Source organism: Typopeltis vanoorti, chromosome 23 (genome assembly GCF_054136105.1).
Source record: "Typopeltis vanoorti isolate ZY-2024b chromosome 23, IOZ_Tvanoo_1.0, whole genome shotgun sequence".
Lineage (NCBI taxonomy): Eukaryota > Metazoa > Arthropoda > Arachnida > Uropygi > Thelyphonidae > Typopeltis > Typopeltis vanoorti.
In genome coordinates, this window is record NC_143571.1 from 77,173,581 (window position 1) to 77,196,241 (window position 22,661).

General features: G+C 34.9%; 1 protein-coding gene across 1 annotated transcript in view; it reads left to right on the forward strand.

The window, feature by feature from the left end:
* Pp2A-29B (Protein phosphatase PP2A regulatory subunit A) overlaps window positions 1-22,661 on the forward strand; it is a 239,122-nt gene that overhangs the window by 208,240 nt on the left and 8,221 nt on the right. The window contains exon 14 of the mRNA XM_090413204.1: window positions 246-337. Coding sequence (XP_090269330.1) covers window positions 246-337 — 92 coding nt within the window. The remainder of the gene's footprint in view (window positions 1-245; window positions 338-22,661) is intronic.

The window sequence follows — 22,661 nt, forward strand, 5'->3', positions numbered from 1 at the left end:
GCTAGATCTTGAATTAAGTAAGTTGGTACATTTGAGACAGAATATGTGGCATACAAAAGGATACTGTATATTTTCATGTATGGACTTACTTTATATTCATTTATATTACATAATATGTGCCCACTTGTAATGGAAAAGTTGATCTATGCATACTTAAGCGAGATAATAACTGTATTTGATTAAGTCATACTTTTATTTGTTAATATAGTATAGAATCTTTCATTTTCTGTTGTTTTGATGTTTAGGACATTAGAGAGTCAGGTGAAACCTTGTTTGGACAAGCTAAATAATGATAATGATATAGATGTACGGTACTTTACATCAGAAGCATTAAGAGGTAAGGGTTTAAGTAGAATTTTTTTTTTTAAGTCAACATGCCCATTTTCATACATTTTTTTCATTATTTGAAAGGACATTATTAAAACAAAAAAGCATGTAATAAATTTATCAGAATACAGTAAGTTCCCTATTTTATGTAATTAATTCATTCTGAAAATTTTCGTGTAGGTTCACAATAACGAGTAAACATTGCAGAATTAACATTGCTCGTGTGTTAAAATTTAAATACTGAAGATGATGATGATGATATTTAATTTATTCAGACAGTATGTTTGTTTGTTTGTGTGTGTGAAGGAAACTAATATATATTTACTGTTCAGTTGTTATCATCTCTCAAATTTATAAAAGTACCTGGTCAGTTTTTGTAACAAATTACTGCCAAGAAAAACTTTGTACTTCCATTGCACTAAGGCATTCTACCATGTATCTGGTTTTGAATCCTTTTTGGCTGATTAACCTTCTGTTCTTTATCAGTATGTTACACAGATAACCACCAGTCTGTGGGATGCTGTCTGTGAAGATAGATTAATAGTTTGTGGGTTTCAAGTGTTGATGGGAAAAAAAGAGGGTCTGTGATAGAAACATTTAAGTTGCTAAAAGTGTTTAGGATTGATACAGAAATATTTCAGCGCTTTTTTATGTGGGGGAGGGAAGAGATGAGGGATTATTCCTGGAAATTGAGAAAGTATATTAGTAATATGGTTCTGAACTAGATTTTTCTTGGAGAGTTATGAATGAGTGGAATAGATTGTCTGAGTCATTTATGAGTGCTTTGTCAGTGAATGCATTCAATGAAAGGTATGGTGAATATTATGTGGATAGTGGAGGCCCTGGAAGTCTTTTGCAGCATCTTTGGACTCCTTGGAGATTCCCATGCAATAATAAGAATATTAATTGTGGGCTGCATTTATCACAGAAATTTTTCTATTCTATCTAATTTTATCTTTAGGTAGAATGTAAAATTTGTAACTTCTGATTGACTTATTTCTTTCGTAGGCACATCCTCAAATTTTTCACCTTTGGGTTACATAGTTACAGTGGGCCCTTATCACTGTGAGCATTATTGCCACTTTCACATTTTCCAGACAAGTGTGTGTATTTTATGAAGTACATTATGTAGATGCAGTAATGCCAACACACAACTTGAACACAAAAGATAACAAACTAAAATGGCAGAAATACAGCATGTGCCTGTTTGTCTGTATGCATCACGATTTGTTGAGTGGATTTAAACTAACAGTGGCTCACACACATGCATGCCAAAAACAAATGCATCGGCACATCTGTGAAAGTTTAAAACATGAGAATAAGTAAGAAATCTATTGTGTACACACGTCAAATTTTTTTTTGAACCATATTTTGTATACATTTACCTGAAAAAAAAAAATTCTACACCATACTTCTGCTTTACTTTCATTTGCTAGAGATACCCTTTAAGATTTTATTTGCTCTTATTCCATAAACATGATTGCATAAAATAGAATATATAAGAAACATCTTTGTATAATTTAGAATGGAAACTTTACATGAACTGGATGAATATACGAATGAATCTATGCATAACAATATGAGAACATAGGTTTCACATGTGGCTTAAATCTTGTCATGAACTACCTGTTTCAACTGCAAGATCAAATGTCTAACAACAGTTCACTTATCAAAGGTACATTTTTTGCTTTCAGAAGTATTTTAGAAAGAGATGGAAGTCTTACAAACTTTCACTAAGTTATGTTTCACACTTAGAACCAAGTTCATCATCATCATCAAATTCCTGACATGTACTCCCAAGGGGTGTACAGGATATGATGTACTACATGAAAAATTTACATCATTACTAACTTCCTATCTAAAATTTTCCTCCAAATCAGTCTGTTACTTGTCAAGACTCCAACATTACCAGATCTTATATTTCTATCGTCTAAGGCACTTTGTAGGGGTGCTTAAGGGTCAAAGCTGTATAACTGAGAGGAGACCTCCACATAGCCTTTAAAGGAATGCGGAGAACCGACCAAGGCTTCTGACCTAATGTCCAATCCTCACCTTCTCGTGGTGCACCCTGTTGGGTATCTACTTTGATACTGAACGAATGAGGATAGGCTGGCAATTTGGGATTTGGCCGACCAAATTGTATTCTTATTGGATAAACCAAAATAAAATATGATGGTACAGCATGACAAAACTTCATGCCGGCTGGGGCGTCGCCCGGTTAAACAAGGCCCCCGTTGTTTTCGCCAGGGAACCAGGGTGAACAGCGAAAAGTCAGCTACTGGAACAAATCTGAAAACAAACCCCAACTCAACATCACCAGAGTTAAAGATCGGTACTATCAATGTAAGAAACCTGAATGGCAAAGAAATGGAGCTAGCTGAGGAATTAGATAAGTACCAGATCGACATAATAGGCGTGACTGAAACAAAAAAGACCAAAATTGGTGAGATCTTTCTGAGCAATAAATACAAAATGTTATATTTAGGCAATGACAATCAAGGAAAAGAAGGAGTAGCCATAGTATTCAACACAAAATACGAGGCTAATCTTCTTGAATGGCAGTCAGTCTCAAGTAGAGTAATGTGGGCAAATATGAGAATGGGGAACTGGACAATGAGACTTATTTGTGCCTATGGTCCCACAGAAGGTTCTACTAAGGTAGAAGTGGAGGAATTTTTTGACGCTTTAGAAAAAGCAACTGACACAATGAAAAAGGAAAAGTTGGTCCTTGTTGGGGATCTAAATAGCAGAGTAGGAAATGATTGTGAGACATATAAAAATATTTTGGGAAAATTTGGAGAAAAGAGCAAAGCTAATAATAATGGCAAATATCTGTTGGATTTCTGCTCAGGACATGGACTGGTTATTACTAACACCATGTTCCAACATAAAAATGTGCACAAATTCACATGGAGAGAAGAGGCTAGGAATAAGAAAAGTCTCCTTGACTATGTTATTGTTGATAGTGATGTTTTCTCCCTGGTGCAGAACACCAGAGTGTACAGAGGATTTGAAATTGGAAGCAATCACTATTTAGTCTTGAGCAGGATAAAATTGAATTTCATATTGAAAAGAATAACATGTAAGAAAGTTTTAAAGCGAATAAAAGTTGAGCAGCTCTCAGATGTGAACTGCAGACTAAAATACAGAAAGATTATTGAAAAGAAATTGAAAGAGTTTGAGAACAGGAATCAAACCTTGGAGATTCAGTGGCAAACTCTGAAGAAAACATTGATTGATTCTGCCAGAGAGGCATGTGATAAGGTTGTGTGCAAGGATAAAAAAATCAGAACTCCCTGGTGGACACAGGAAGTTAAAGAGGCAGTGAAGGAAAAGAAGAAAGCATATCAAAAGTTCCTGGCAAATAAGTCAGCTTTTACTCTTACAGAATACAGAGACAAATGTAAGAAAGCTAAACAGTGTGTAAAACTAGCTAAACAAAAGTCATGGGAGGACTTTGGCAAGAATATAGAAAATAAATATCAAGAAGGTGGCAAAATATTCTGGTGGTTGTTGAAGAAGCTTAGGAATGGAGGAAAGAGTGCTGTAAAAGGAGTTAGAGATGATAAAGGTGACATGAAAACGGGAGAAAAATATATCCTTGAAGTATGGAGTAATTACTTTGAAAAACTTCTAAATGAAACAAGCAGTGATGACAGCACAGTGCTAAAAAACACTGACCAGGCATGCAGTCAGGAATTCGTATCCATACTCGAAGTAGAAAAAGCCTCCAGAGGCTTGAAATGTGGAAAGGCAGCAGGAGTAGATGATATTTGACCAGAAATACTGAAGTATGGTGGTATATGAGTCTTACAGTGGCTCCACTGCATAGTTCAGAAGGCCTGGACAGAGGGACGAATTCCCGATGATTGGAGTAGAGCTCTCACAGTACCCATATATAAAAATGGAAATAAAATTGCATGTGAGAATTACAGAGGACTTCCCTACTGAGTGTTCCTGGCAAGATCTATGCAAGTATACTTGAGAAACGGTTGAGAAGAATTGTGGAAGAAAAGCTTGGTGAAGAACAAGCTGGATTCAGGCCAAATAGAGGCTGTCAGGATCAGATCTTCACTTTACGACAAATAGTTGAGAAAGCATGGGAATATAACAAAGATCTGTATTTAAGTTTTGTCGATCTGGAAAAGGCATATGACAAGGTGCCAAGAGAGAAGCTATTCAATTCGCTGCAGTTATATGGTGTCAATGGGGCATTATATCAAGCAATACTTAGTCTTTATTTGAGTTGTAAGTCTGCAGTTAGAATTGAGGGAAGTACAGGAAGATGGTTTAATGTTATATCTGGTGTGAGACAAGGATGTACATTATCCCCTCTGTTATTCATTATCTATGGATCACATTATGAAGGAAAGTGGTATTAAACCTGATATCAAAATTGGAGATGTTAATGTCAGCTCTTTGGATGATGTTATACTTCCAAATAAATCCGCTACAAGTCTGCAAGATACTCTGACTAAATTGAATAGCTGTTGTAATAGATATGGTATAAAGGTCAGCAATAAAAAGACAAAAAGATCTGAGTGCTGGGTCAGAAGTAAAACACTTGACCAAAGACTAGAGACCACAGATATGAGAGTCCTGAGAAAGATTAGAGGCGTGAACAGATGGCATCAATGGCAATATCATATTAGAAACCAAGATATTAGGAAAGAACTAGATATTGTCAGCATCCAGGAATGCGTTAGCAGAGCTAATCTCAGGTGGTATGGTCACTTAAATAGAATAGGAGTGGAAAGATTAGCAAAACAAGTGTTCGCTGCCAGGTTGGCAGGAAAACGACCCAGAGGAAGACCAATAGGTGGATTGATACGGTACAAGGTGCGTTAGACGATAGAAATATAAGATCTGATAATGTTGGAGTCTTGACAAGTAACAGACTGATTTGGAGGAAAATTGTAGATAGGAAGTTAGTAATGATGTAAATTTTTCATGTAGTACTGTCATATCTTGTACACTCCTTGAGGGTACATGGCAGGAATTTGATGATGATGATGAAGGCACTTTGTACTGTATCACTCCACCTATATCTTGGTCTTCCTCTAGGTTTTCCTGCCAACTTGGCAGAGAACACTTTTTTGCTAATCTTTCCTCGCCCATTCTGTTTAAGTGACCATACCACCTGAGATTAGCTCTGCTAACACATTTCTGGATGCTGACAGTGTCAAGTTCTTTCCTAATATTATCGTTTTTAATATGATATTGCAATTGATTCCATCTGTTCACGCTTCTAATCTTTCTCAGAACTCTCGTATCTACAGTCTCTAGTCTTTGGTCAAGTGTTTTACTTCTGACCAGGCTCTCAGATCCATAAGTTAAAACTGGTTTGAACACTGTCTTGTATACAGCTAATTTAGTGTTCTGACTAATTTCTCTCTTTTTTCCATATGAATTTATTCTTTCCTACAATATCAGCTTTATTGATTCTGTTGTCTGTTTCCATATTTAATTTACCATATTCAGTAAAAATCGTGCCTAAGTAGCTGAAATGTTTTACTTGTTCCACAGGTTCTCCATTCACAACACAGTTGACATTTTCAATGGTTCTGCCTAAATTCTTTGTCTTTGTCTTTTTATTGCTGACCTTCATACCATATCTATTACAACATTTATTCAATTTAGTCATAGAATCTTGCAGACTTGTAGCAGATTTATTTAGAAGTATAACATCATCTGCATAAAGCAAAGAGCTGACATCAACATCTCCAATTTTGATATCATGTTTAATACCACTTTCCGTCATAATATGATCCATATAGATAATGAATAACAGAAGGGATAATGTACATCCTTGTCTCACACCAGATTTAACATTAAACCATATTCCTGTACTTCCTTCAATTCTAACTGCTGACTTACAACTAAAATAAAGACTAAGTGTTGCTTGATATAATGCCCCATCGACACCATATAACTGTAGCATATTGAATAGCTTTTCTCTTGGCACCTTGTCATATGCCTTTTCCAAATCGACCAAACTTAAATACAGATCTTTGTTATATTCCCATGATTTCTCCACTATTTGTCGTAAAGTGAAGATCTGATCCTGACAGCCTCTATTTGACTTGAATGCAGCTTGTTCTTCATCAAGCTTTTCTTTCAGAATTCTTCTCACCTGTTTCTCAAGTATGCTTGCATATATCTTACCAGGAAAACACTCAGTAGGGATATACCTCTGTAATTCTCACATTCAGTTTTATTTCCCTTTTTATATATGAGTACTATGAGAGCTCTACTCAAGTCGTCTGGAATTTGTCCCTCTGTCCAGGCATTCTGAACTATTCAGTGCAGCCCCTGTAATACTTTTATACCACCATACTTCAGCATTGCTGGTCGAATGTCATCTACTCCTGTTGCCTTTCCACATTTCAAGCCTTTGATGGCTTTTTCTACTTCAAGTATGGATATGTATTCCTGACTGCATGCCTGATCGGTGTTTTTTATCACTGTGCTGTCATCACTGCTCGTTTCATTTAGCAAATTTTCAAAGTAATTACTCCATACTTCAAGGATATCTTTTTCTCCTATTTTCATGTCACCTTTATCATCTCTAATTCCATTTACAGCACTCTTTTCTCCATTCCAAAGCTTCTTCAACAACTTCCAGAATATTTTGCCACCTTCTTTATATTTATTTTCTATGTTCTTGCCAAATTCCTCCCATGACTTTTGTTTAGCTAGTTTTACACACTGTTTAGCTTTCTTACATTTGTGTGTGTATTCACTAAGAGCACAAGCTGACTTATTTGCCAGGAACTTTTGATATTCTTTCTTATTTTCCTTCACTGCCTCCTTAACTTCCTGTGTCCACCATGGAGTTCTAATTTTTCTATCCTTGCAGACAACTTCACCACATGGTGAAGTTGTCTGCAAGACTCTCTAGCTGAATCAATCAGGGTTTTCTTCAAGGTTTCCACTGAATCTCCAAGGTTTGGTTCTTGTTTTCTTTAAAACTTTCTTACATTTCATTCTTTTCAATATGAAATTCAATTTTATCCTTCTCAAGACTAAATAGTGATCACTTCCAATTTCAAATCCTCTCTACACTCTGGTGCCTTGCACCAGGGAGAAAACATCACTATCAGCAATAACAAAGTCAATGAAACTTTTCTTATTCCTTGCTTCTTCTCTCCATGCAAATTTGTGCACATTTTTATGTTGGAACATGGTGTTAGTAATAACCAGTCCATGTCCTGAGCAGAAATCCAACAGGTATTTGCCATTATTATTAGATTTGCTCTTTTCTCCAAATTTTCAAAAACATTTTTGTATGTGTGACAATCACTTCCTACTCTGCTATTTAGATCCCCAACAAGGACCAACTTTTCCTTTTTCATTGTGTCAGTAGCTTTCTCTAGAGCCTGAAAAAATTCCTCCACTTCTACCTTAGTAGAACCTTCTGTGGGACCATAGGCACAAATAAGTCTCATTGTCCAGTTCCCCATTCTGATATTTGCCCAAATCACACTGCCTGCCATTCAAGAAGATTAGCCTCGTATTTTGTGTTGAATACTATGGCTACTCCTTCTTTTTCTTGATTGTCATTGCTTGAATATAACATTTTGTATTTTTTGCTCAGAAAGATCTCACCAGTTTTTGTCTTTTTTGTTTCAGTCACCCCTATTATGTTGATCTGGTACTTATCTAATTACTCCGCTAGCTCCATTTCTTTGCCATTTAGGCTTCTTATGTTGATAGTACCAATCTTTAACTCTGGTGATGTTGAGTTGAGGTGTGTTTTCATATTTGTTAGATCAAATTAACATTAGCCTTTGAGAATGGTTTACCACATAGTAAATCTTGTACATTATTTGAATGTAAAGGCATAAAAGTTGAAGCATGCTTGCAATCGTGGATAAAGGAAGGTCGAAAAATTAAAATATGGATGTATTTTAATTTTTCAACTTTGTTTTCAACAAAATTTTATTATTATTATTTATGCCATCTCCATGGAGCTTGAAGACTCATCACTGGAGACCCAAATCAACCATCATGCACACAAATTCTATCATATCTCTCCTTGAATCTATTCACTATCAGGGAACTCGCAACCAATTCTGGGCAATCCATTCCACTCACTTACCACTCTCCATGCAAAAAATCTGTTCCACACACACGCCTATTAACCACACTCTTAAACAACTTCCACGGATGGCCCTAGTTCTCTATCATGTGTCATGTCATCTGGAACATTGCTCTACATTGGAGAACCTTTCATCCTGGTTCTCCAATGTAGATAGAACATTGCTCTACATTGGAGAACCAGGATGAAAGGTCATGAAAGAAATTGGAATAACCTCAATAATGCACCATCCATATGAAATATCAACAAAAAGAGGTGGTGCTTGAGAGGAATTTATGGAAATACCATGTTGACAGGAATAGTAGTGCTGAGATAAGACTAAAACAGGTGACGGCTTTCTAAATGATACATATATGATTTATTGAGGGAGGGTGTATCACAAGAGAGTGGCTATAATATTTAACACAAAATAGGAATTCTGCTCTAGGTAAACAGTACTTTTTCAATCTACTTCTGGCCTCCATTAACAAGGATGATAATCTCACACTGAGAGATTAAAATAAACTACCACCTAAAAGTTGCAATCTGCAACTTTGATACTTTGTTCATCCACTTGGTCAAGCTGTCAGCTTACACGTTATTGAATATTTCACAATTTTATGTAATGTGTTACTCATCAACCTTTCACAGCCATATGATTTGATTTCTTTGAAACCAGACTAATGCACTGATAGATTATTAAATCATCCTATCTGTATAATGGGTGCTAAAACATCCAGGCTACTAACTATGACCAATGATAATGTTTATATTCTGTTATCTGTTTCCATATTTAAAAGGTGTTAAAACTAATGAATGCTGCAACTTGTCCTTTTTCTTTTAACACTTGATAATTTAGCTGATGTGTTTTCTGCCTGTTTTAATTTTGTTCTTTTTGTCACTAATGTTTATACTAATGCTGCATCCAGATTTTGTTAGGGCTTTTACAACTGATCTTTAACAACTTAGCATACTAAAATAACTAAAGGGGGGAGGAGTGGGAAATATATAAGAAATTATAGAGGTTATCTGAATATTAGTTTGTTCAGTATAACTGAGAGTTGCAGCTCAGTAAGTATCACCATTGTCCTTTAGTTGAAATGATATGGTTTTATTCACATCAAGAACCACAGAGAACCTTCTTTGTAGGACTTTTCAGCTGAAAGGGAGAGTGCTAGTCTTATGTGACAGGGATTATTCTCCCAATGACTCAGGTTTTTCATCTAACAACACCCAACAAGGTGCTAAGAGATATATTAAAAAACTGCATTTATATGGTATAAATGAATGATTATACAGAGCAATAGTTAGACTTTAAGTAAATTAGCAGTTAGAATTCATGGAGATATAAGAAAACGGTTTGATATGAAATCAGGTGTACAACTAGGGAGCATTATCTTCATGATCTATATGGATCACATGAAGGGAAGTGACATTAATCCTAATATTAAAATTTGAGGTATTAATATCAGATCTTTACTTTATGCAAATGTATTATACTCTTAAATAAATTCAGTATAAGTGTGCAGGATTTCATAACTAAATTGAATAACTGATGTAATGGAATTTGGCAATAAAAAGACAGACTGTGAAAATAGGCAAGAACCTTGAAAACATCAGCTGCATCTTGAATGGCAGCTCACCTATAGAACATGTGAAATATAGCTGTTAAGGCACAATTTTTAGTGGAGATATCAAATTAAATGCACTCGAATCTCACTATATAAAATCCTAGGGCCATAGGAATAGTTGTTATAGTGGATAGTTTGTAGGGAATTTATTTTAATGTAGCATTGTGCCTATTGAGCTTTAGTTATGGCTTTTTACAAGTTTGTATTATGATAGTCAACTGTACAGAAATAGACAACAGATAAGCAAAGCTAACATGTTAGGAAATAAATGTGTATGGAATAAGAGATGAATTAGTCAAAACACTACACTGGATGTATATACAATGATGTTTGAACCAGTTTTAACTTATGAATCTGAGAGAGGTGGGTTAAAAATAAAACTGTTGATCAAAAACAAGAGGTTGTAGATATGGGAATTCAGAAAAAATTAGGAGAGTGAACAGATGGAATTGATGTGTGAATTATTCAAAATGAAGATATTATAAAGGAGCTTGGCATGGTTAGCATTTAAGAATGTGAGAGAGGAAATGTTAGCACTAGAATGGCAGGAAAAAAACCAGAGGGGGGAAACACATCTGGCTGAATTTTGTCTAGATGGTTTTCTCAGTCTTAGAAGATGAAAATGTAAGATCTGACAATATTAGAATCCTGACAGATAAAACTAATTTGGAAGAAAATTGAAAAGATTGACTTTAATTTTGGTTTTAATATAGGTCAAATGTATTTGAAACTAATTAAGAAATACCGAAAAGTTTCACCAACTTTGCTGCTTGGCTTCGTCAGGATAAAATTAATAGATGTAAAACAACTTAAACACTAAAAACTGTTCATGAAGGGAACGGTCTAGGGTCTGGTTGAGACAAAATATCACTTTCAAGTTTCTCCATAAAGAGATCTGCACAAGGGGATGAAAGAGGGCTGCCCATTGCAAGGTCTGTTAATTGTTGGTAGATCGTTCCATTCCATAGGAAAAAATTTTGTCTCAACTAAACCCTAAATCCACAGTGTGGTGGAGATATGTGGATGACATTTTCATTGTTTGGAAAAACACAGAAAAGGATCTGTTTGATTTTCTTACCAAGATCAATTCCTTCCATAACAAAATAAAATTCACCTTAGAACTTGAGAAGGACAAACAATTACCATTCCTGGACACTAGTTAAGAAACAAATGGATGGACGCATCAGTCTATCGCAAACCAACCAACACAGGTCGAAACTCACACTTCACTTCTTCACGCCACATTTCTCAAAAACTAAGTCGTTCACATGCTAAAAAATAGAGCCTCTATCATCACTACAGAAGATAAAGACCTCAAAGATGAACTGTCACTGATATCAAAAAACCTTATAGACAATGTCTCCCCAAGATAATTGATCCATAAGATTCTTTTCTGTGACCCCCCCCCCCCCCCCACAACGACAACCTGAAGAAATGCGTTATAATTCCACTATCGTGATTCCATATAAGGGGACAGTTTCCAACAAGATTGCTACACTCCTCAAACCACATGGAATACAAGTGGCTTTTAAACCTTTAAAGACCATCTGCCAATTCTTAAGATCCTCATAAGACAGTCATCTTTTCTTCAAATACACCAGAGTCTATAACATTCCCTGTTCGTGCGGATTAAACTATATTGATCAGACCTCTAGAAGTTTAGAAATCAGAAAAAAGGAACACGTAGGTGACGTAAACAACAACAGAGAAGACAGTTCGGGGTTAGCATTTCATTTCACCAGGACAAACCACACCATAGAATGGGACAAAAGCTCCATGCCCTACGTAGAGGAGGAGTTCCGCTCCTGACTCATGAAAGAAGCTATAACAGTGATCCGTTCTGAACACAACCTAAACAGAAACCAAGGATTAATTCTGCCTGATATTTGATATTTGGAGGACCCTCATAAGATCTTTTAGCATGCCAGAATTAAACCTTGCTGCTAATTACAGAATGTTCCTACATAACAAACATATAAATCATACATACTCCATGCGTGTGATGTACACAATCTTCTGTTTTTTGTAAAAACATCATTGTATTCGATTTTTTCCTTCATGAAAAGAATCGAATACAATGAGTTTTTAGTGTTTAAGTTGTTTTACATCTATTAATTTTACCCTGACAAAGCCAAACAGCAAAGTTGGCAAAACTTGTCGGTATTTCTTACTTAGTTTCAAATATATTTGACCTATATTAAAACCAAAATTAAAGTCAATCTTTTCAACAGTTCTTTTGGTCAAAAAATATCTTCATATTTTTCTTGTAGTTCTGTCGTAGTGTTCTGTATACCCTGTTAGGGTTCATAACAAGAATTTGATCAAGATAGTTTTATTGTTAATAAAGGTGCCAAGCAATCTTACCACATTTGCACTCAACTCTTACTGCTCTAGCAAACTTCTATAATGGACTACTGAAAAATTCTGACCACAGCCCCACAAGTACAATTTTGTGCTAAAAGAAATTCACAACAGAAAACTATTTGCTGACAGACTATTCTTCTTGCAATCCCTGTTAATTTGCAGTAGTAAATTTACCTTTACAGTAACATTGCGACTGTTTTGGTGATTTGGGACTTTTTGGTAATTTGCTGTAGTAGTTTGTTATAAAGATGTTATATTAAGCCAGCTGTATAATATACACACGCTTATAAAATGAGCTTATAACTTCTCATAAAATGATGAGAGAAATACTGTAGATGCAAAGGGAGGATTGAATGGATAGTTTGGTATAATAAATTTCCTTTAGAATAGTATTGTGAATTTTGTGGTTTGGAACATTAGGTCTATAATATATATAGAATAGATTCCAGTTAATTGGGGGGCAGCCATTTTATCAGGATAAGGTTAGAAGAGCAAAAACAGAATGAGAATGTAACAAGAATTTACTTCATTTACAATGTTGTTTAATTGGACCAGCTAAGTAACCTGTTCCACATAGCTTGTTGAAAAATTACGTAATATTGCTTCGAAAATTTAGTGCAGATGAAACTGGGCTATTTATCATACCACATGAGATGGTTCCCTGTGTTATAAACGTACTACATTTTTGCATTAAAGAAAGCAGTGAATCATGTACTACTACTATGTCAGTGGAGTTCAACCTTTTTTACTACACGAGCTACTTTTCTATAAAAAGTTATTCGGCGATCTACTCTCTTATATAGATCACGTTCTCCCAACCTGATATCTTATTACACAAATAAACAACTAAAAAAAAAAAAATACACGACTAAAAACTTTATTTGTGTATTTAAAAATTTATTTATCACTTTTAATTATTTTAACACAACAAAACAAACAAACAAATATATTGGAATGAAATATTTATTTCTCTATTTTGGAAAACCAAAGTTAATAAAAACAACAGATTGATTACAAACTCACAAGTTACAGGAAATGCTGGTTGGTTAAAAAAAAAAAAAAAAAAAAGTTAATGTGAAATTTGGCACTGTTTGGACCTTGCAATATTTTCATAGTCAAGTTGATATGAAGAAGTGCCCAATCGCAGACAATCATTCAAATGATCATTTGTAATTTGATTTTTTAATTGATTTTTTATGACGGTCATATCTGAAAAAGCAGATTCTGATTTTTCAAATATGAAACACAACAGATTTTTTCATGCAATATCAGTTAATATTGAGAATTTTTCATGTGCATACTTCCAAATGACTTCATTGTTTATTGATTTTAAATGTAAACTATTCTGAATGTTTATTATCTCAAGTTCTACTTCAACTTGGTTTATATCAAACAGCCCACTAATTTTATTTGAAATTTCTGTGATGTTCAAGTTTTCTTGAAATGGATTATTGATAAAAGATACAATCATTTCAGTTTTATTAAAATCTTTAAATCTTGAATTTATTTCTCATCATCATCAAATTCCTGACATGTACCCTCAAGGGGAGTGTACAGGATATGACAGTACTACATGAAAAATTTACATCATTACTAACTTCCTATCTACAATTTTCCTCCAAATCAGTCTGTTACTTCTCAAGCCTACAACATTATCAGATCTTATATTTCTATTGTCTAAGGCACTTTGTATTGTATTAATCCACCTGTATCTTGGTCTTCCTTTGGGTCATTTTCCTGCCAACCTGGTAGAGAACACTTGTTTTGCTAATCTTTCCTTACCCATTCTGTTCAAGTGACCATACTACCTGAGATTATCTCTACTATTCTTCCTCAACTAATTCTATTTCATGAATAAATTCTTTTAAATCATAGCGAAGCATTTCTTGATTTTGTTCAAAAAATTTTAATAAATATGGGAGATGTCTAAATTTGCAGTCATTTATATTTTTCTTTAATAAAAGTAAATATTGTTAGAAAGTTTTTATTGAACTTAACATGTCAATTAAATGTTTATCTCTACCTTGTAACTCTAAATTTAAATTGCTTAATTTCGTACAGAAATCTACTAAAAATGATAAGTGTAACAACCATCTTTTATCACTCAATTGTGGATAAATATCTCCTTTTTCATCAAGAAAATTTTTTACATTGTTAATTGATACAAGAAATCTTTCTAAAAATTGACTTTTGCTGAGCCAGCAAACATTATTGTACAACAGAAGTTCCCTATCATCATCTGCCTGTAATTTAAATAACCGCTGTTGCAGGGTTTTTTCTCGAACAGAATTTACAATTTTAAATGTAATATCCAAAACATCTTTTGTGTTTAATCTTTTACTACACAGTACTTGTTGGTGAATAATACAGTGGTACGTTAAAAAATCTGGGTATTTGTTACCATTTTTACATAATGAAATGAAGCCTGATTAATTACCTATCATTGCAGGAGCACCATCAGTAGTAATAGACACAAGTTTAAAAAGCGGAAGTTCGTATTGTTACACAAATTCATCAAATGCCGAAAAAATGTCTTCTCCCTCCTTCCCAATAATGGTATAATTTTCAAAAGTTCTTCTTTACTTGAATAATCTTGAAATACCATGCAAATAAATATCAATAACTGAGCATTATCAGTGAAGTCGTTTGATTCATCATATTGTAATGAAAACGCAACACACTGGTGAATGTCTGTCATTAACCTGGCTTGGAAACTTTTCTTCGGCAATTTGAAACCTTGTCTGCGGTTTAGATGTAGTCTCTCTCGCGCGATATCTCGAACGGAGAAGCTTCTTTCTAGAAGCGGTAAACTCCTCTCTCAAGCAACATGGATCCGGGCAGTCTCTCTGATGGCGACTCTGGACCGGGCGGCCTCCTCTCTAACAGCAATTCTGGAACCGGGATCCCTTCTGCTTGCTTCAGTCCCTTTTTCTTAGGCCTCCTCTGAGACCTCGTATGAAGTTTGGCAACCCCCGAAGAATCGGTATGAGTCTTTCATCTTAAGTTTCAAGTTCGGCGCTCCTTTTGTTCTCCTCCACTTTCTTTTCATTGTAAGTTGCTGGCCATCGGAAAGTTGTTTGAACTCTTTCTGAAAATAAAAACCAAAATAAAAAAATGATGGTACAACATGACAAAATTTCATGCCGGCTGGGGCGTCGCCCGGTTAAACAAGGCCCCCATTGTTTTCACCAGGGAACCAGGGTGAACAGCGAAAAGTCAGCTACTGGAACAAATCTGAAAACACACCCCAACTCAACATCACCAGAGTTAAAGATCGGTACTATCATCATAAGAAGCCTGAATGGCAAAGAAATGGAGCCATTTCTTTGCCATTCATACATGTCAGACATACAAATGTAAGAGGCTTTAGAAAAAGCAACTGACACAATTAAAAAGGAAAAGTTGGTCCTTGTTGGGGATCTAAATAGCAGGGTAGGAAGCGATCGTCAGACATACAAAAATGTTTTTGAAAATTTGGAGGAAAGAGCAAAGCTAATAATAATGGCAAATACCTGAGGAATTAGATAAGTACCAGATCGACATAATAGGAGTGACTGAAACAAAAAAGACAAAAACTGGTGAGATCTTTCTGAGCAATAAATACAAAATGTTATATTCAGGCAATGACAATCAAGAAAAAGGAGTAGCCATAGTATTCAACACAAAATACGAGGCTAATCTTCTTGAATGGCAGTCAGTCTCAAGTAGAGTAATGTGGGCAAATATGAGAATGAGGAACTGGACAATGAGACTTATTTGTGCCTATGGTCCCACAGTAGGTTCTACTAAGGTAGAATTGAAGGAATTTTTTGTGGCTTTAGAAAAAAGCAACTGACACAATGAAAAATGAAAAGTTGGTCCTTGTTGGGGATCTAAATAGCAGAGTAGGAAGTGATTGTCAGACATACAAAAATCTTTTTGAAAATTTGGAGAAAAGAGCAAAGCTAATAATAATGGCAAATACCTGTTGGATTTCTGCTCAGCACATGGACTGGTTATTACTAACACCATGTTCCAACATAAAAATGTGCACAAATTCACATGGAGAGAAGAGGCAAGGAATAAGAAACGTCTCATTGACTGTGTTATTGTTGATAGTGATGTTTTCTCCCTGGTGCAGGACACCAGAGTGTAGAGAGGATTTGAAATTGGAAGTGATCACTATTTAGTCTTGAGCAGGATAAAATTGAATTTCATATTGAAAAGAATAACATGTAAGAAAGTTTTAAAGCGAATAAAAGTTGAGCAACTCTCAGATGTTAACTGTAGACTGAAATAGACAAAGATTATTGAAGAAAAAATGAAAGAGTTTGAGAACAGGAACCAAACCTTGAGATTCAGTGGCAAGCCTTGAAGAAAGCCCTGATTGATTCAGCTAGAGAGGCATGTGGTGAAGTTGTCTGCAAGGATAGAAAAATTAAACCTCCATGGTGGACACAGGAAGTTAAAGAGGCAGTGAAGGAAAAGAAGAATGCATATCAAAAGTTCCTGGCAAATAAGTCAGCTTGTGCTCTTAGAGAATACAGAGACAAATGTAATAAAGCTAAACACTGTGTAAAACTAGCTAAACAATAGTCATGGGAGGACTTTGGCAAGAATATAGAAAATAAATATCAAGAAGGTGGCAAAATATTCTGGAGGTTGTTGAAGAAGCTTAAGAATGGAGGAAAGAGTGCTGTAAAAGGAGTTAGAAATGATAAAAGTGACATGAAAACGGGAGAAAAGGATATCCTTGAAGTATGGAGTAATTACTTTGAAAATTTGCTAAATGAAACAAGCAGTGATGACAGCACAGTGATAAAAAAACACTGATCAGGCATGCAGTCAGGAATACATATCCATACTTGAAGCAGAAAAAGCCATCAAAGGCTTGAAATGTGGAATGGCAGCAGGAGTAGATGATATTCGACCAGAAATGCTGAAGTATGGTGGTATAAGAGTCATACAGTGACTGCACTGCATAGGTCAGAAAGCCTGGACAGAGGGACGAATTCCTGATGATTGGAATAGAGCTCTCATAGTACCCATATATAAAAAGGGAAATAAAACTGAATGTGAGAATTACAGAGGTATTTCCCTACTGATGTTCCTGGCAAGATCTATGCAAGTATACTTGAGAAACAGTTGAGTAGAATTGTGGAAGAAAAGCTTGCTGAAGAAGAAGCTGCATTCAGGTCATATAGAGGCTGTCAGGATCAGATCTTCACTTTACGACAAATAGTCGAGAAAGCATGGGAATATAACAAAGATCTGTATTTAAGTTTTGTCGATTTGGAAAAGGCATATGACAAGGTGCCAAGAGAGAAGCTATTCAATATGCTACAGTTATATGGTGTCAATGGGGCATTATATCAAGCAATGCTTAGTCTTTATTTGAGTTGTAAGTCAGCAGTTAGAATTGAAGGAAGTACAGGAAGATGGTTTAATGTTAAATCTGGTGTGAGACAAGGACGTACATTATCCCCTCTGTTATTCATTATCTATATAAATCACATTATGAAGGAAAGTGGTATTAAACATGATATCAAAATTGGAGATGTTAATGTCAGCTCTTTGCTTTATGCGGACAATGTTATACTTATCAATAAATCTGCTACGAGTCTGCAAGATTCCTTGACTAAATTGAATAACTGTTGTAATAGATATGATATGAAAGTCAGCAATGAAAAAGACAGAGACAATGAAAATAGGCAGAATCATTGAAAATGTCAACTGCAATGTGAACAGAGAACCAGTGGAACAAGTAAAACATTTCAGCTACTTAGGCACGATTTTTAGTGAAGATGGTAAATTATATATGGAAATAGACAACAGAATCAATAAAGCTGATATAGTAGGAAGTCAACTGAATAACTTCATATGGAATAAGAGAGAAATTAGTCAGAACACTAAATTAGCTGTATACAAGACAGTGTTCAAACCAGTTTTAACTTATGGATCTGAGAGTTGGGTCAGAAGTAAAACACTTGACCAAAGACTAGAGACCACAGATATGAGAGTTCTGAGAAAGATTAGAGGCATGAACAGATGGCATCAATGGCAATATCATTTTAAAAACAAGGATATTAGGGAAGAACTTGCCATTGTCAGCATCCAGGAATGCTTTAGCAAAGCTAATCTCAGGTAGTATTGTCACTTAAACAGAATGGGCGAAGAAAGATTAGCAAAACAAGTCTTCTCTGCCAGGTTGGCAGCAGAACGACCCAGAGGAAGACCAAGATATAGGTGGATTGATATGGTACGAAGTGCCTTAGATGATAGAAATATGACATCTGATAATGTTGGAGTCTTGACAAGTAACAGTCTGATTTGGAGGAAAATTGTAGATAGGAAGTTAGTAACCTTGAGGGTACATGGCAGGAATTTGATGATGATCATTGAAACCTGTTATACTCGGTGTGGGTTTAAGCATTTATTCATGGATATGCTAAATATGGCCGATAGTGAAAATTACTTCCCATTTGATGGGAACTACATCATAAACTATGAAAAGTTTGCTGATGAAAGTCTTCAATACTGTGAAATACAATAAAATTATTTGCAGCCAAACATCTAAGGACATTAGAATAACAAGAAAATGATATGGATTACACACTCATACTTTAATGTGTGATTGTCTGGTTGCAAAATAATTTATTGCTTGAGTATGACTATTTAATGGAGGAAGCAGTTAAGGTAGTGCTGTGTCTGTCTGCACTGGATACCTGCACTGATTCAATTACAAGGAAAAAAAAAAAAAAAAAAAAAAAAAAAAAAAATTGCTACGCTTATGGTCAATTCCTAAAACATCACTAACTTCTAAGAGCTGCATGTGTGTTTAATTTAATATATATAAAAATGAAATTATTTTTGTGGCAAATATTTTCCTTAAACAGTTGGCATTAATTAATCTGTAAGTCAGTAAATGAAATATTTGTCTGAACAAATATAATCTTTTAAACTTTTTTTTATTATTATCATCATTATTATTATTATTATTATGTGGGTATATCTGTGGAGTCAAAGACTTATCTTGGGAGACCCACAATAACCATTATTCATACAATACCTATCATACCTCTCATTAAGCTTATTCAAGAGGGCACTCACATCTACATCATACACTTCATTCCACCCATTCCCCACTCACAAAGTAAAGAACCTAGTCTGAACACACCCTTACCTTACCTAACACTCTTACACAACTTCCAGGCGTAACCCCTTGTTCTGTGGAGTTTACATTCCCATGACTTGTGATATTCATAATTATGAAATTAATACTGCCAAAAAAAAAGTGAAAAGTAAGATAATTTAATAAATCAATTGCTAGTTTCATACAACAATGTATTCATGTATTCTTCTACAAGTGGATACAGTAGATACATATATTCTTCTACAGATGGATACAGTAAGATACATTTATAAAAGCGGTATTAACATCAAGATTTTTTAAATTCACTCAACATGTAACAGATGCAGGATGCAGAAATGAGATATTACAAGCATGAGTCATTGCTACAGGATATAACATTTTGTCTCATAGCCTAATGCATCCCAGGTAGATTTCTTTTATGATAGCCAGAGGTCATTTAATATCAGGCATTGGTTTTTATTATACTAGGTTGACATGGTATCATCTCAGTAGCCTCTTTAAATTTACATACATAAATATTAAATTTTATGTATGATATTTTGGCGATTTGCCAATTGACTTGATGGTTTTCATTGGTAAGGTGAAATGCCAATTCAGATTTATGTGCATGTTTTTTCTACATCTTTGGCAGATTTTTCCAGAGCATCCCATCTGTTCAACATAACAAACACCACATGTGTATATATATATGTGTGTGTGTGTGTGTGTGGATCAGTTAGGCTATGATACAAAATGTTATATTCTGTAACAATGGCCCATGCTCATGATATCTCATTCCTACATCCACCATCTGTCACATGTTGAATGAATTAAAAATAAAAAAAAAACAGACTTATTTAGAAATCTCCATATTAATACTTCTTTTATGTTTGTGTTTTATTGTATCAATCTGATGTACACATTATTGTTGTACAAAAAACTAATCATTGATTTATTAAATTTTATAATTATAAATACTATAAGCAGCAGGAATATAAACTCCACAGTACATACTCATGGTGAGTCTGTTTTCAATAACTTCCATAAATTTGAAAAGAAACATATAAAACAAAGATTTCTAGCAGGCTAGATTTTCTGAATACATGCCAGAACTATGACTTTATTCCCAAGTTTCTTAGAATGGAAATCATTTCACGACAACAACAATAACAAAAAAAATCCAATGTAGGTTACAAAAGAATGTCTTTAGCACTGCTGCAAGAAAGAATTCCCACCTCCCAATTTGTATTATCAGAAATAGGCAAAGAACTATATGATTATCATTTAAGTTTTGCACAAGACTAACTGCAATTAAATCAGAAGATTGTTAAAGAAATTCAATAATCTCCTAAAAGAGAAATCTAAGCAACTATTCTGCCAGTAGAAAAAACAGTAGCTAATCATTCTTCATATGTTGAAAGTTTATTTTTCACTTGGTCAGACTATAATAAATTTAGTTTAATCCTTTATCCAAGTATGTGCAAACAAAGTTTGCACCTGAAAGTATCTTCAGGACTGAGGTAAAGTGGTACAACACCGGGCAACTCCTTGCAAAGGTGGAACAAGCTACCAACATTCCTATCTCAGTTTTGCATTATGGGAGATACTGAGATAGGAGTGTTGGTAGCTTGCTCCACCTTTGCAAGGAGTTGCCTGGTGTTGTTCCACTTTGCCCCAGTCCTGAAGATACTTTCAGGCACAAACTTTGTTTGCACACACTTGGATAAAGGATTAAAATAAATTTATTAGTCTGACCAAGTGAAAAATAAACTTTCAACATCTTTCTCTAAATCCAGAGTAATTTAATAAAAAAAGTGGCACACCGTTTGGCAACTCGTATAGGTAGAGATGACCTTGCTAATGCTTCTGCCTTGTATATCTCCACTTGGGCCTGGCTCCCACTGAAGAGACCTCAATAAAGATCAAAACTAGTCTGGGTAGTGGCCCTTTCCTTAATGCATAATATTATACATATCTGCAAGGAGATGTGCTTTGTATTATGGGAGATATTGAGATAGGAATGTTGGTAGCTTGCTCCACCTTTGCAAGGAGTTGCCTGGTGTTGTTCCACTTTACCCCAGTCCTGAAGATACGTTCAGGCACAAACTTTGTTTGCACACACACTTGGATAAAGGATTAAACTAAATTTATTACATTCTTCATATGCTTTATCACATGCAGTAGTATACTAACCAAAGGATTCATTTTTGCAGTAGCTCTTAAACACATTCCCAAAGTTGACATGGCAATTATACAAAAAAAAGCTTATATAGAATTCCTAAAGATACAGCAGACATCATATGCATAAGAATGGTAGCAGTTTTAATCCATTCTAAACAATCATCTAGAAATATCTTCACTGCTGAATACAATGCTTTGAAAGATATTTTAAAAAAAAAAAAAAAGAGAGAGCATCTGAATCTTAAAAGTTGACAAAAGAAAATACTAATGCTATTTTGGATTCAAATGATAATATAAACAAACTGATACCAATACATACAGGTGATTAAATATTGACTCAACCTGGACAATTCATAATAAAACAATTTAACAAGTGATCTCTGCAGCTGGCCAAAAGAGATGGAAGAACAAATTACTTCAAAATAATCGGTTATTCTACTTATTTATGGTGCTCTAAATTTCCACAAGGTAGGCATTCCACTTAGACTCAGCATGCAAGCTTGGATGCAAGATATTATTATTATTATTGTTACACCTCCAGGGAGTCCAAAGACTCATTGAGAGAAGGCACCTACTCTACAACACTGTCTTTACCACTCCACCAACGCCATCTACCACCCACTGTCACCACTAGTAATTTCAGACAACCACAAATGTCCATGCCCACAGTGGGATTCGAACCTGCAACCTTTTGGCTGGTGAGCAGATACGCTAACCACTCGGCCAACCAGGCCAGCTCACCAATATATTACCTTTGTAAATACCTATCCAACCAACTACTAGCCTCACATAGGAAAAACTTCATCTTATATAAACAAAATTAGAAACATTAAACTAATACAACCAACATTCTGACTACTTTGGGTGTAAAAGACTTGTTCACCAATGTGTCAAGAGAAGAAACAATCTCAATTTTAGAAGACATTTTCCTGTCTAGTGCTGTTAAACTTTTCAAAAATTGCCTAGA